Source organism: Solanum stenotomum, chromosome 5 (assembly GCF_019186545.1).
Source record: "Solanum stenotomum isolate F172 chromosome 5, ASM1918654v1, whole genome shotgun sequence".
Taxonomy (NCBI): Eukaryota; Viridiplantae; Streptophyta; class Magnoliopsida; order Solanales; family Solanaceae; genus Solanum; species Solanum stenotomum.
The window spans coordinates 20937217-20951012 of record NC_064286.1 but is presented as its reverse complement, the minus strand read 5'-3'; the positions used below and the strand labels follow the sequence as shown (position 1 = coordinate 20951012).

Genomic DNA, 13796 nt, shown 5'->3' with positions numbered 1-13796 from the left:
CCTCAAGTTCTCAAATATTCTTGGCAAATCATATTTGGGTGAAGTTTTTGGTAAAGTTTCACCATGTATTCGGCCCCAAAGCTTTTCAAAAATATTTGACTATTTCAAAAAAATATGATTTATACCCATAAGTTCTAAAAATTATTAAAATACCCATAAACTTATATTATCATTTTATAATGAATACGTTCCTTTAAAAAGTAACCTTATAATATAATTGTTAACAATCAACAATAACAAAATAACAATATAGGCAAGACAATACTAATCGCATACTCAAACTTGTCACTGATTCAGTTATAATTATAACTCATTAAACAAAAAATGTTCCCTTTTTCTCAATTTTATCACTAAAATTTGAACTCAATTTTTTTTGGAGGCGGTAATAACAAATATTAGTTGGAATTAATATATAATTTATATTTTTTTTATAAAATATAAAAGTTTGAGGTAATTTTTAAATTTTTATTAGAACTTGGCCAAAATATTAGTTTTTTTTTTCTCAAGTTATATAACTAAACACCACTTCTCAAGTTTTCCCACAAGTTTTTCCCTAAGTATTATTAAAACCAAACGAGTCCCAAATTTCATTTATGTAACATAAATATAAATTTGGAAGAAACGGAGTAATCTCAAAAATATGTTGGTAAAGATTAATGAAGAGTTGAAGAGCACTATGGCCCGTTTGGTCATGCGATATGGTATCATGATATGGAATCATGAGATGAAATTGAAGGTTTGTTTGGACATGCGATATGTAATTTTTGTGTTGTATATTTTCTCATAAATATAAAAATTCCATAAGTTGTAAAACTATTAAAATAACCCCAATTGTTTATTCAATCTTATCAAATAAACAAAAATTATAAAATCGCATAATAAATTATTACAAAGTTATTTGTTCTTCAGTTAAATAATTGTTTCATCTAACTTTAATTTAATAAAAAAATTGAACATAAATTGTACTTGATATGCTCATATCTCTCAGCTACTCTTACAAATAACCTATAAAGTAGAAAAAAACATACATTAGTGAGTAAATATTAACTTAGAAGTTAAATGCACTAAGATAAAAATTAACAAACATCACTAACTTCTAACTATTTACAAGAAAAATCAATAGTTAAATATTATTGAATAACGAAATTTTAAAAAGTTACCACAAGTTTGAGTCAAAAACACTTCTAATAAAATTTAATCAAAAAAATTATAACTAGTCCACTTGACTAAATATTAATAACTAATTGATCAAATTTTCCTAAGTCCTCAATCAATTGGACTTGATATCCTTCAGTCATGTGAACGAACATTTTGCAAATACTAAGATTAAGAAAGTGCGGCACCGCCAATGAAAATTGTCTTTTATCAATATTATGCTTAGTCATAAGATTAAGACGTTTTTTTTTATTATGAAAAATCAAAAAAGTATTACTCCCTTTGTTCTCATTTATATTCACCAAATGAATTTCTACTTTATCATTTATATTCACCAAATTTAAAGTGATAATAAATTTTATATTGGTGAGAATAATAAATTTTAAAAAGTAATGATGTGATTATAAATTTTATTTACATATGAAACAAATGGTTAGTAGATATAAATGTGGGGTTGTTTTAACAAAATATAAACTCATGGATCAATTATTGTATTAAAATATCTCAAATCATGATGGTTTTTGGAGAATATGGTATCACCTCTCATGATATGGAATCATGAGATGGAATCAGCGTAAAATCACATGTCCAAATGCTGATTCCATCTCACGATACCGTATCATGATATGATATCGCATGGCCAAACGCTACTAAGAAAAAATTGTGGGGAGAATGGAAAATGAGAAGATAATCTAAAAAAATGAAACGCCAAATAATGTGTGATTTGTTTATCACAAGTTTGATGCCCTGTCGAAATTACTGTCACGGATCTCCCGCTTCTCTCTCTTTCATTAAAAAAGTCCACTTAGCCAGCGCCTTATATAAATGAAGGTGATTGAGAACATGATGATTTCTTGTTTCCTAGATAGATGTGCGTTTCTACCCATACACGTATTCATTCATAACAGTAACTTTTATTTTATGTGTCTCAATATATATACATAGAGAGAGAAAAAGAAGAGAAGGGAAGAAAGACCATTCATCATCCATTGATCTGATGGAGAACCAAGTTGACATAGAGAATGATGGAGGGATGATTGAAGAAGAGAAATTTGATTTGGAGAGAAATTTTTCAACAATTTCAGAGAGTGGTAGTATAAGAGTGCCTTTGCTCAAATCGAAGAGCAGAGTCAACAATACCTCCCAAATCGCTATTGTTGGAGCCAATGTTTATCCCATTGAAAGCCTCGACTATGAGTATGTTTTTTGCTCTTTCTTAGATTACCCAATTCTATTGTAGTCAACCTTGAAAATGAATACAAGTCGATCTGTACTGCTATAGTTGCTATTTCTGTCATTTTGCAGTCAAGCTAGCACAATACATGCTTTTTCTAGTACTAACTTTTAGTATGATTAAAAAATTATGCAACCATTGAACTTTTTACTTTTTGCAGTATTGTAGAAAATGACCTTTTCAAGCAAGACTGGAGATCTAGGAAAAAGGTTGAGATATTTCAATATATATTTCTCAAATGGACTCTTGTGCTCCTTATTGGATTGAGTACTGGACTTGTTGGTTTCTTTAATAACATAGGAGTGGAAAATATTGCTGGTTTCAAGCTTCTTCTCACTAGCAACTTAATGCTTGACGGAAAGTAAGTACAACTTCAACTTCAACTTCAATCAACATACTCTACGCACTTTGTTCAATTTATTAAGTTATTTTAATTCCAGAGCAGGTATTTCCAGGCATTTGCTGCTTTTGCCGGTTGCAATGTGTTTTTTGCAACTTGTGCCGCAGCCCTCTGTGCATTTATTGCACCTGCAGCTGCAGGCTCTGGTATACCTGAAGTAAAAGCATATCTAAATGGTATCGATGCTCATTCCATTTTGGCTCCAACTACATTACTTGTCAAGGTTGGTCTCTCAACTCCTTTTCCTTTCTTGTGTACGCCTTGTTGCTCCCCACATGGCCATATCTAAGAAGCACAATTCTATTGAATTAAACTTACAACAATAACAGTTATGCTTTCAATTAAAAATATTTCATTCAGGGATAACTCAATATGTATTAACACTCAGATTTCATATGCTTTACTTGACAACCTCTCTACCTTCACAAGGTAAGGGGTAAGGCTGCATACACACTACCCTCCCCAGACCTCACTTGTGGGATTACACTAGGTATGTTGTAGTATTAATGTGCAGATAGCCATGCTTATTTTTGAGGACTCAGTCCAGTTCATCCTTGATTGTTTTTACCCTTACTATGGATATCAAATGAAGTAATTACTTTACAGAAAACTTGTACAGTAAAAAATATGTTGATTTATATTGTTTGGCGTGCTTTAGAAACCTTTAAAACATTGTTTGAATTGGTTTAGATACTTTTATTTAGTACATCTGACATGGTAATCCATGCATGTTACCATTTCACTTGTTCAGTTTTTGGTTTGGTTTCTCAGACTGCCATGTTACATTGAATTCTGGAGGTCTAGTTTATCATTTTTTTTGCTGTATATCAACAGTCTGGCGTTCCCGTCACAGTCATCAATTACCACGGAACGATAAGTTATAAACTGAATTAGTTAGCACCCTAGTTCACATTAAATGATTGTTAGGGTATATTTGTTTTTTCTTCTAATTCTATGGGTTGTGATTTATCTCATCTCCACAAAAACACTTATTCTGGCATATTGCATTCCACAGATCTTTGGATCCATTTTGGGTGTTTCTGCTGGATTTGTTGTTGGCAAGGAAGGACCCATGGTCCATACTGGTGCTTGCATAGCAAACTTACTTGGACAGGGGGGTTCCCGAAAGTATCATTTAACTTGGAAATGGCTAAAATACTTCAAAAACGACCGTGATCGTAGGGATTTGATCACTTGTGGTGCCGCTGCTGGTGTTGCAGCTGCTTTCCGTGCCCCAGTTGGAGGAGTTCTTTTTGCTCTTGAGGAAATAGCATCATGGTCTCTCTCTCTCTCTCTTACACACACACACAGAGTTCATGCACATAATAAACATGCCAAATCCTTGCCTGCATTCATAAAAAAGCTTGTATCTCAAAATGTTCAATTGTTCTATTTCATGTTGTAGGTGGCGAAGTGCTTTACTTTGGAGGACTTTCTTCACAACTGCCATCGTTGCTATGGTTCTCAGATCTCTCATACAATTCTGTCGCGGTGGGAACTGTGGACTATTTGGGCAAGGAGGTTTGATAATGTTTGATGTCAATTCAGGAGTATCTAATTACAACACAATAGATGTATTGGCACTTATCTTTATTGGAGTACTTGGAGGTCTTCTGGGAAGCCTTTATAACTATCTTGTCGACAAGGTCCTTCGGACTTACGCCGTCATTAATGAGTTAGTCTTTTAAACCCCTTTTGCCAATGATTTATGTTTAGTTACTTTTCTCTCAGTTGTTAGCCATTAGAGGCATAGATGTATGTTCAAATCCGATGAGTAACAATTTTGAGAAGTAGGCAAGGTTTTCCTAGAGCATGTATTACTTTTTCTTTTGATGTTAGATTTGTATTTTTATTTTCTTTCATTTTCATATTGGATTTCCAGGTAGATGAATGTTACTGATCCATACTGATTATGTGGATAGCAGTGAAATTCATCAGGATATTTCATCAAAGCATGCATACATATTTCGAAAAGTTCATCTTAAATGGGTCCTTTACCTATTGCACTAAGATTTGTTTGATCAATGTTCTTCCCTTTCAAGTTATTTGGTACTTGTAAAAGATTGACTATGTATGTGTTGGTTTTATTTATTTATTTTGTGATGCCATCTCGATAGTAAGTTACATGTGCTGTTCCACAAGTAGATTTTTCCTGGTGCGTAAACTGTGGTTGTACTCCAGTTATTTTCTTCGACTTATTCTTGGAAACAAAAGTAATAATTATGGTATTCTTTTTGCCTGGTTGTCCTTCAACTAATTTTTGGCAGTGAATTACAGGAGAGGTCCTGCTTTCAAGATCTTGCTTGTCATGAGTGTTTCTATCCTGACTTCTTGTTGCTCTTATGGCCTACCATGGTTTGCAGGGTGCATTCCATGTCCTGTAGGCTTGGAGGAAAAGTGCCCAACTATAGGTCGCTCTGGAAACTACAAGAATTTCCAGTGTCCAGCAGGGCATTACAATGATCTTGCATCACTCTTTCTGAACACCAATGATGATGCCATCCGCAATTTGTTTAGTTCAAATAATTCAAATGAATTTCACATCTCTACTCTTCTAATCTTCTTTGCTGGTGTATATTGCCTTGGCATTATAACATATGGAATTGCTATTCCTTCTGGACTCTTCATTCCTGTCATACTTGCTGGAGCCTCCTATGGGCGTATATTTGGTAGAGCCTTGGGTTCGTTGTCCAATCTTAATGTTGGTCTGTTTTCGCTACTTGGTGCTGCCTCTTTCCTTGGTGGTACCATGAGAATGACAGTATCAATATGTGTCATACTCCTTGAGCTTACAAACAATCTACTAATGCTTCCATTGGTGATGCTTGTTCTCCTCATATCAAAAACTGTGGCTGATATTTTTAATAAGGGTGTCTATGACCAGATTGTGAAAATGAAAGGTTTGCCTTTCTTGGAAGCACATGCTGAACCATTTATGAGGAATTTGGTTGCCGGAGATGTCTGTTCTGGGCCATTATTGTCATTTTCAGGTGTGGAGAAGGTGGGGAACATAGTACATGCTTTGAAGTATACTAGGCATAATGGCTTTCCTGTGATTGATGAGCCACCTTTCTCAGAGACACCAGAGTTATGTGGGCTTGTTCTACGGTCACATTTACTTGTTTTGCTCAATGGAAAGAAATTCACGAAACAACGTGTATTGAGTGCCTCCAATATTTTGAGTAGGTTTCATGCATTTGATTTTGCTAAGCCAGGATCAGGTAAGGGGCTTAAGTTTGAGGATCTCGTCATCACGGAAGAGGAGATGGAAATGTATATTGATCTCCATCCTATAACAAATACATCCCCATACACAGTAGTGGAGACCATGTCTCTGGCCAAAGCTGCAATCCTTTTCCGACAACTTGGTCTTAGACACTTATGTGTTGTCCCAAAGAAAACTGGGGTAAGTCCTCTTCTCCCCCCCCCCCCCCCCCCCCCCCCCCCCCCCCCCCCCCCCCCCCCCCCCCCCCCTCNNNNCCCCCCCCCCCTTCCCCCCCTCTCCACCTCACCCTGTCACTTGTTTCTTTTGCCATTTCTTATTCATTTTTTCAAAGTTTCTTTTATGATAACACTATTTACACATAGGTTTAGTACATATTGTGTAATGATCTGCATCACAAGTTGATGGGAACTAGAATCTTTAGGCCCCCCATTTGCATGGATTGGAACTTCATTTAGTAAACTTTGATGGAGTAAAGATTTTCAAAACAATACTTATTCTGCATTCTACTATACAATAATGTCCTGAAAGTACAGCTATTCTTAATTTGCAGAGGGCTCCAATCGTCGGAATCTTAACAAGGCATGACTTCATGCATGAGCATATATCTAACCTCTACCCGCATCTTGTCCCCCACAAGTAGCCAGAGAAGTTTGCTCGTTCCATAGGCAAATAAGCAGCCTATTGTGCATTACTATTCCTTATTTCTATATTTCCAGAATCACTTTCATTGTAATTCTTTTGGTTTGATTTTTGTACAAACTACAAATGCACTGATTTTCTCGTATCAAGCTTGTGGTCTTGCTTAGGGGTGGAAAATGGGTTGGTTGTGCTGAAGTTGCGGTTCAACATGAGTTGAACCAACAGATGGACCAATGTACAACCCTGTCCAAAGCTTGCTTGGGCTAAGATGAACTGAGTCATGATGAACTGTGGGTCATAATCCAACCATTTCAATTTGATTTGTTTTTTTTTCTTTCCTCTTAGAGATATTGCTCTCTTTGTCTCAATTTATGTGACACCGTTTATGAAAAAAAACTTTTAAAACTTGTGATCTAAAACAAGTTTTAACTTGTGGTTATATATAATTTCATGAAAGGTAAAGGGGTGATTATAAATTTGAATTGTTTCTAATTATGCAAAGATGATATTACTAAAAAGGCTAGGCGCCATGTAAATTGCGAAGTGAGTAATATATTTTCTTAATCAAATATCCACTAACAAGTCTTTAGAAATGTTACTTCCTCTTATTTCAATTTGTTCGTCTTATTTATTTTTTAGTTTAGTTCATTTTTAAAAGAATGACTTTGTTTTTGCCGACTTTTTATTTCTAACTTTTTGACATGTTTAAGATTAATTTGGTCATTTCAAATGCTTCAATGTGAGCAGTTAAACAGTGTTTTTCCAGTTGTCACGTTAAAAAAAAAAATTACTTGAATTGTTTCTTTTGCTTTTGCTCTTTGGCCCTAAACACTGTGTGTGCCATTCCAATTTATTTGTTTTTAAGTTTGGTGGTCCATCTACATACCCCAATCATTGACGGAGCCAAAATATTTAATAAAGGGGTTCAAAATTTGTAAAAAATAAATACATGAAGTATTCAAAAGGGGGTTCGACATCTACTATATATATCTAAAAAATTATTTTAACCATATATAATAATTTTTCGCCGAATGGAGTTCGAATGAACCTCCTGACTCTAAGGTGGCTCCGCCACTGCCCTTAATCATTCATTTTGTACTTCTTCGTTTTAATTTCCTTATCTTATTTTCCTTTTTAGCATGTTATATGTTTTAAAATTATGTAAATAATAGTAATAGTATAAATCACAATAATTAAAAAATTTAAATGTTAAAAAGCCATACATAGAAAGTAATAAAATATTATTTGAAAATTATGTAAAAGGTACTATAAATTATTATAATTAACAACTTCAAATATTTATAAGACATATTAAAAAATTGATTGATTTTTGTAATTCTATACGTTCCACATAAATTAGGACAAAGAGAGTAATATATATTATTTGAAAATTATAAAAATTACTAAAAATCACAATAATTAACAACTTAAATATTTTTAAAACCATATAAAAATTACTACAAATCACAATAATTAACAACTTAAATATTTTTAAAACCATAAAAAAATTTGGATAGCTTCACAAGTTCCATCCTATCACATAAATTAAGACAAAGAAAATAATATATATTAGGACTCGTGTTGGCACGAGGTCCTACATCTAGTAGATATTTATATACAAATCATAACAGTAAGGGGTCATATTGTCCCTCTATTCTCATAAATAAAATTATATTTATACCTTATCATATTTTTTTGATATATTTTTCCTTGCATTGAACTTTGAACACATATTTTCTCTTTGAGCGATTAAATTCCATGTCTCCACTACGTGGATATATTTTTATATCAATTAAACTTTTCTCTCTATTTAAATAATCTACCTGACTCAATTATCAATACGTTCAAATTACACCTCCAAAAGAAGTATAAAGTGGTTGTTATCAAAATATAGAACATAACCAAGATTGAGATCGATCCCACAAGAAATATGGTTTGGTTGTAACACCTCAGATTTGAAAAGAATGGAAAAATGCAGTTTTTGAATTGCAGGTTTAACCTACGGCTCCCACCTACGGTTGGTAGAAGCATCTAATAACTGTAGATGGCATTCGTAGTAGAAGGAAAATGAAGAAAAACTTTTGGAAAAATTTTAGGACCTACGGTGGCCATGTACGGTCCGTCGGTAGACCTACCAACCGTACATGGCCCCGTCGATGGATGGTTCAAATTCAAGTCTCTGAACCCTACCTACGATCGACCAGGACGGTCCGTAGTAGGACTTACGAACCGTAGGTCTGAACCGTAAGTGAGGTCCGATAGTTATTTTAAGAGGGGATTTTGGGTCTTTTCCTAATTATTTTAGCCCAATGTTATGTCGTTTTACCTTCTATCCTAGGCCTTATATAAACATTTTAAACCCTCAAATTACTGAATTGAACTCATTCTCCTAAATTCTCAAAAGTTGATAAAGTTCTTCCCCAATATTTTTCTCTCTAAAGCTTGAAGAATAAGTCTAGGTTTCAAGATCAAGTCTCCAAATTCACCATTGATTGTGGGTTTTTAACATTAAGGTATGATGGTATTCACCTATGGAGTCCTTTCCTGCACATGGTTCCTAAATTCTCCAATTTTACAAGTTAGACTCTCCAATTGAAGTTAGGGTTTTATTCAATCTCATGGGTTCTTTTCAATTATGATCTAGTTGATTGTTTTATGTTTTTTTATGCATGAATTGAGATAATTACATGTTTTTAATTTGAATTCACTTGGAACCATGCATTGATATATGAATTTTAATTATGGACCCTAACTTATATGACTTTATGAAGAAACTTGAATCTATGAATATATTTTTATAAAATTATGCATGTTTTTATGAAAGCAATGTTTATGACTCAAGTAAACTTATAGATGAAGGTATCTATATGTGCTATAAAGCTTGTCCACATGACATGAATGACATCTAGATTTGTCCTCAATGATTTTCGGGCTATTTTCCTAAATTAGGTCTTGATTAATATGGTATCCGGATATGCCATCAATGATTATAGATCATGCTTTCAAAACTATTTTCATTAATAGTAGGGAACTTCTAGCATGAAGTTAATGACTATGAGCCTTAAAAATCTATTATGAAAAGATCATGGATGGTGAAAGGTTTTCTCACGCATGGTCTAAGGAGCTAGCTACCATATGATGTTTCTAGCTTGGATTAGTATCTCAATTGTACTTTTCCATGGATGATAAAAATGAATAATATTAATGACTATTCCGTGGAATTTATGCTTAGCACTATGTGGACAAGCAGTGATTACCCATGTCCCATAACTATGTGCCACCATAGGATGATTGACTTAGATAGATATTAGCTAGTGGACCACCTAAGCTGGAAGTTTATGGTTCTTACCTTGGCAAGTAAGGACATATCTTTTCGGTGTGGGATAGACACCGGATTCCATGTTATAGCTTACATGGTCTATGTCGGTTAGAGTTAAATCTCCCACAATAAGGAACTAAGATTACTTTCTAAAAGTATCTCAAATGTGTTCTAAAGATGTTTAGGTTGTATTGACCATGGTTATGACTTATGTTTTATAACATGTTATTTTATGATTTATCTTGTTCATTGTATGTCATGAAAAGTCCTTTTTAGCATGATTTCATAACTCTTATGCATTACTATCATACTTGGTACATTTTATATACTAACACATACTTTTGCCTACATTGTTTCAATAATGTAGGGTCCGACGCTCCTACCTCCCATACTCGTGGCTAGTGATCCCTTTTAGATATTTGAAGATTGACGAGTCCTCATGTTTCGAAGATCGAGACTCTTTTATTTCTTTCATGTCTTTTCATTTTTCAGATTTTGTATGTGATGTATGTGTTACGTCCCAATCACTTTTCTTACGATGTATTAGATGGATTATTGAGATAAATGTTAGACTTCTATTTTGATTCAAAAACTATTTTGAAATATGAAATGCTATCTTTTAAACTCTTTTGGTTTTCTATTATCTTGTATGATGTATGCTAAGTGGCTTGTGTAGGGCCTCTCAGGTTCTTATACGCCATGTCACGTCTAGGGGCTACTTTGGGTCGTGACATTAGACCTAGCTCAAATGCAGTTATTTGTACTCTTAGTTGTATTATTTCCAGGGGGAGGAGGAGTTCGTGTAACAATTGCAATTTTCTTCGGTATTCAAAAGTAAACAAGTAATGGAGGAACTACTTTAGTGTTTAAAAATCATACTAGTAACTTTTTTTTGGTGCGTAACATGCAAGATCGGTAAGTTAATTTCATCTAAGTGGATGGTCACCTAAGTACATTAATTTTGCCATACAACTTGGTCAGTCTACAAGTGTGTACTTTCATAACCCTTATCTTTGATCCTAAATTAGCTATTCTTGAGTAAGTTCAACCTATTAGATGAGGGTTGGTAGCCTCAAATCTTCGTTGTTTCAACCTTTTTTTCATTCAATATCCTTTTGGTCAAGAAAGTAAGAATAATATGAGTAATAACATCCACAATCATTTAAAAACATTTGAAACGAATGGAAGAGCAATACATGCATGCACACCATCCAAGATTTACTAGATACTTAGTCTACTTTGTTAATTCATCATGGTTCTCACAACCCTAACTTTGATTTTAGTTGCTCATACTTTTATGATCACAATAAATGATAATTAAATTAATTGTAATTATGCACTTACAAGATGAATATTGAAAATTTGAAATCTTGAAATATAACTTCAAAAACAAAAGTCAAGAATCAAAGAGTCAAATCTCTCCAAAATTCAATTATCAACTCAAAGAATTATTTTCTTATGTTTCAAGAACCAAAACGAACATAAAGTGTAAAAGAAAACCTATGAAAAATATTTATAGACATTAAAAATCTATCCTAAACAAGCTTGCAAAATTATATTAGACAACTTTATTGACCCAATTAGGGACCGTAGTTCCTTCTACAACTCGTAGAAACCCCTCATAAATGGTAGTTGGTGCATAGTCTTAGGAATTTTTTCACGGACAAGAGCTACAATTCGTGAAAACTTTTATGGTCCATAATTCATATTTGTAGTTGGGGTAACACCAGATCGAGCTAGAGTCAAGTGTGACACCAATTGCATTCCTAAGTTGGGATGTGAACATTATTTTCATTTCTATCTTCTTGAATGAGTTATTGTTTGAGCATTGTTTTAAATAACATTTAATTAAATCTGAATTCTTGCATAGGCACTTGTTAGGATCATCGACCAACAATACTGGCTTGCTAATACTTTTAGACAAAGATACCTCGCATATAAATTGATGATCAACTCTTGAATCATTATAATTTAACTTAAAAAATAAAGTTAAAGTCTTATTACCATCAACTTGCACCTTTTATGTTCTGAACATATTTGCAATAGTCGGTAAACACATCATGAAAAAATTGCATGAAAGATTGTGAGATTACAGAATACTTACACTCGTAGCCGAAATAATAAATTTGTGATGTACCTAGCTCACTGCCAGAACACAAATCAAGTGCCCCCGCCGCAACCAAACACATGGTAAATTTCATCTTCACTATGACAAATAAAAAAAAGTGATTTCATTCTTTACCTAGAAAGTCTATTTTGGCGATGTAGCTTGACTAGCTAAATGACACCACAAAACTTATTAATATGTATATTTATAAGTTAAACTTGTTTGAAATAGTCTAGTGAATTGACTCCAATGTTGCAACAATATTTTAAGGAAGGGTAATTCATTTTGCAACATAATTAGCGGTATAAATCTTATCAAACTAATAGTTGCAATTGCCACAATTACATATATATTCATTTTCTATGTATTTGCCAATGTCTGAGCTATTGAAAATGTCAATTTGACATCCATGTTTATTAACAATAGTTGTAGAGCTACGACTAAAAATAATTGAGAGGATAACCAACTCTTAATTCAAGATTACAAGAGACGTAAGAAGAAATGCTCTGTAAGTTCATGTGAGAAAAATATGATGAAAATTTCTTTCTTTTTTTTAGAAACTGGGTATGATGAAAAATATTATTTTGGTACTTTCTCTACGGACATGGATAAACATGATTCTCCCTTTGTAGGTGATTTGTGGCTTCTATTAAGAGAAGTTAATATTGATTTATAATCAACATTTAATTATTTTTTTTGTGATTTTACCATCTAACCATCTATTTGCTGATATTTCTTTTAGCATAATATATAAATATTCTCTTTGACTTGAGCTCAATTGGCATCTATGTTCTTCAAATTTGGGTGTGCATACATTGAAATTTAAACTATCATATAGTTGAAGGAGTATACACACACATTCCACATGACAAATCTCGACATAGATGTCAGGTGAAGCTATACTAAAAAGCACATTTATGTATAACACCTTTTTTTTTGTTCACTCTGAATTTTTATATGAGAAACGATGAAAACAAGTACCTGATTTTATATGAATATAAATGTTGGATCCCTAAGTAGAAGTTCAAGATTTTCATTTGCATATAATTACTTTTTAGAATTCAATTGATCATATAGAGATATGAGAACTTTTGTAGAATGAATTAATAGATTATTATCAAGTTGAGCGATGGTTGATTTTTCTCTAACAATAATAAGGGTAATCTCTTTCCCCATAATATCATGGTAGTTAATAATTAGGATCCTATAATGTATGTGATGGGAGTTAGGAATGATTGTCCAATAAAGAGTGAAAGTTTTTTTTTTTTATAAAATATCTTTAGGCCTTGGAGTGCCTTATATATATTTGAAATGAAATGGTTCAACCATTAAATAAATTTAAAATAATAATGAAAAAAAGGATCACCTTATAGTGGACTGCTCAATAAAAACAAAGTGCAAAAAAATAAAAGACCTATCTAGATAGATCCACCAAGATCTTTTCTCTTTCAGTCTAAAATAACTTCTAAACTTAGAAACCAAAATATTTTCCCCTTCATGTTACTCCAGTGGCTGTGTTTCGGTGAAGAACCCATTTCTTGTGTGTTGTTGTAATACATTGGAAGTTAGAAAATCGAAAAGACAAAAATAATGTAGAAAGTTTGTCTGAGACTAGTTGTACGTCCAACCTACAAACTGTAGGAAGGGAATGATAGACACCGGGTAGATTTTTGGAAAAAATCAAGTTTCAGTACCTCATTCGATGATTGACCAGGA

At 33.1% G+C, this 13796-nt stretch overlaps 1 protein-coding gene across 1 annotated transcript; it reads left to right on the top strand.

The window, feature by feature from the left end:
* The first annotated feature begins 2111 nt into the window (after positions 1–2111).
* LOC125864680 (chloride channel protein CLC-c-like) lies at positions 2112–7130 on the top strand. Its single transcript, XM_049544710.1, has 7 exons — positions 2112–2352; positions 2550–2750; positions 2835–3012; positions 3805–4067; positions 4195–4464; positions 5067–6195; positions 6566–7130. Exons 1-7 carry the CDS (start codon positions 2153–2155, stop codon positions 6653–6655), a joined length of 2331 nt encoding a protein of 776 aa, XP_049400667.1. The 5' UTR covers positions 2112–2152; the 3' UTR covers positions 6656–7130.
* The last annotated feature ends 6666 nt before the right edge of the window (positions 7131–13796 follow it).

What these genes read in the sequence shown, in the direction of transcription:
- LOC125864680 (XM_049544710.1), top strand. Translation starts at nt 2,153, where the DNA reads ATGGAGAACCAAGTTGACATAGAGAATGATGGAGGGATGATTGAAGAA. An exon ending in ACTTACGCCGTCATTAATGA is followed by an intron (nt 4,465 to 5,066) that starts GTTAGTCTTTTA and finishes AGTGAATTACAG; the next exon opens with GAGAGGTCCTGCTTTCAAGA. An exon ending in TTGTCCCAAAGAAAACTGGG is followed by an intron (nt 6,196 to 6,565) that starts GTAAGTCCTCTT and finishes CTTAATTTGCAG; the next exon opens with AGGGCTCCAATCGTCGGAAT.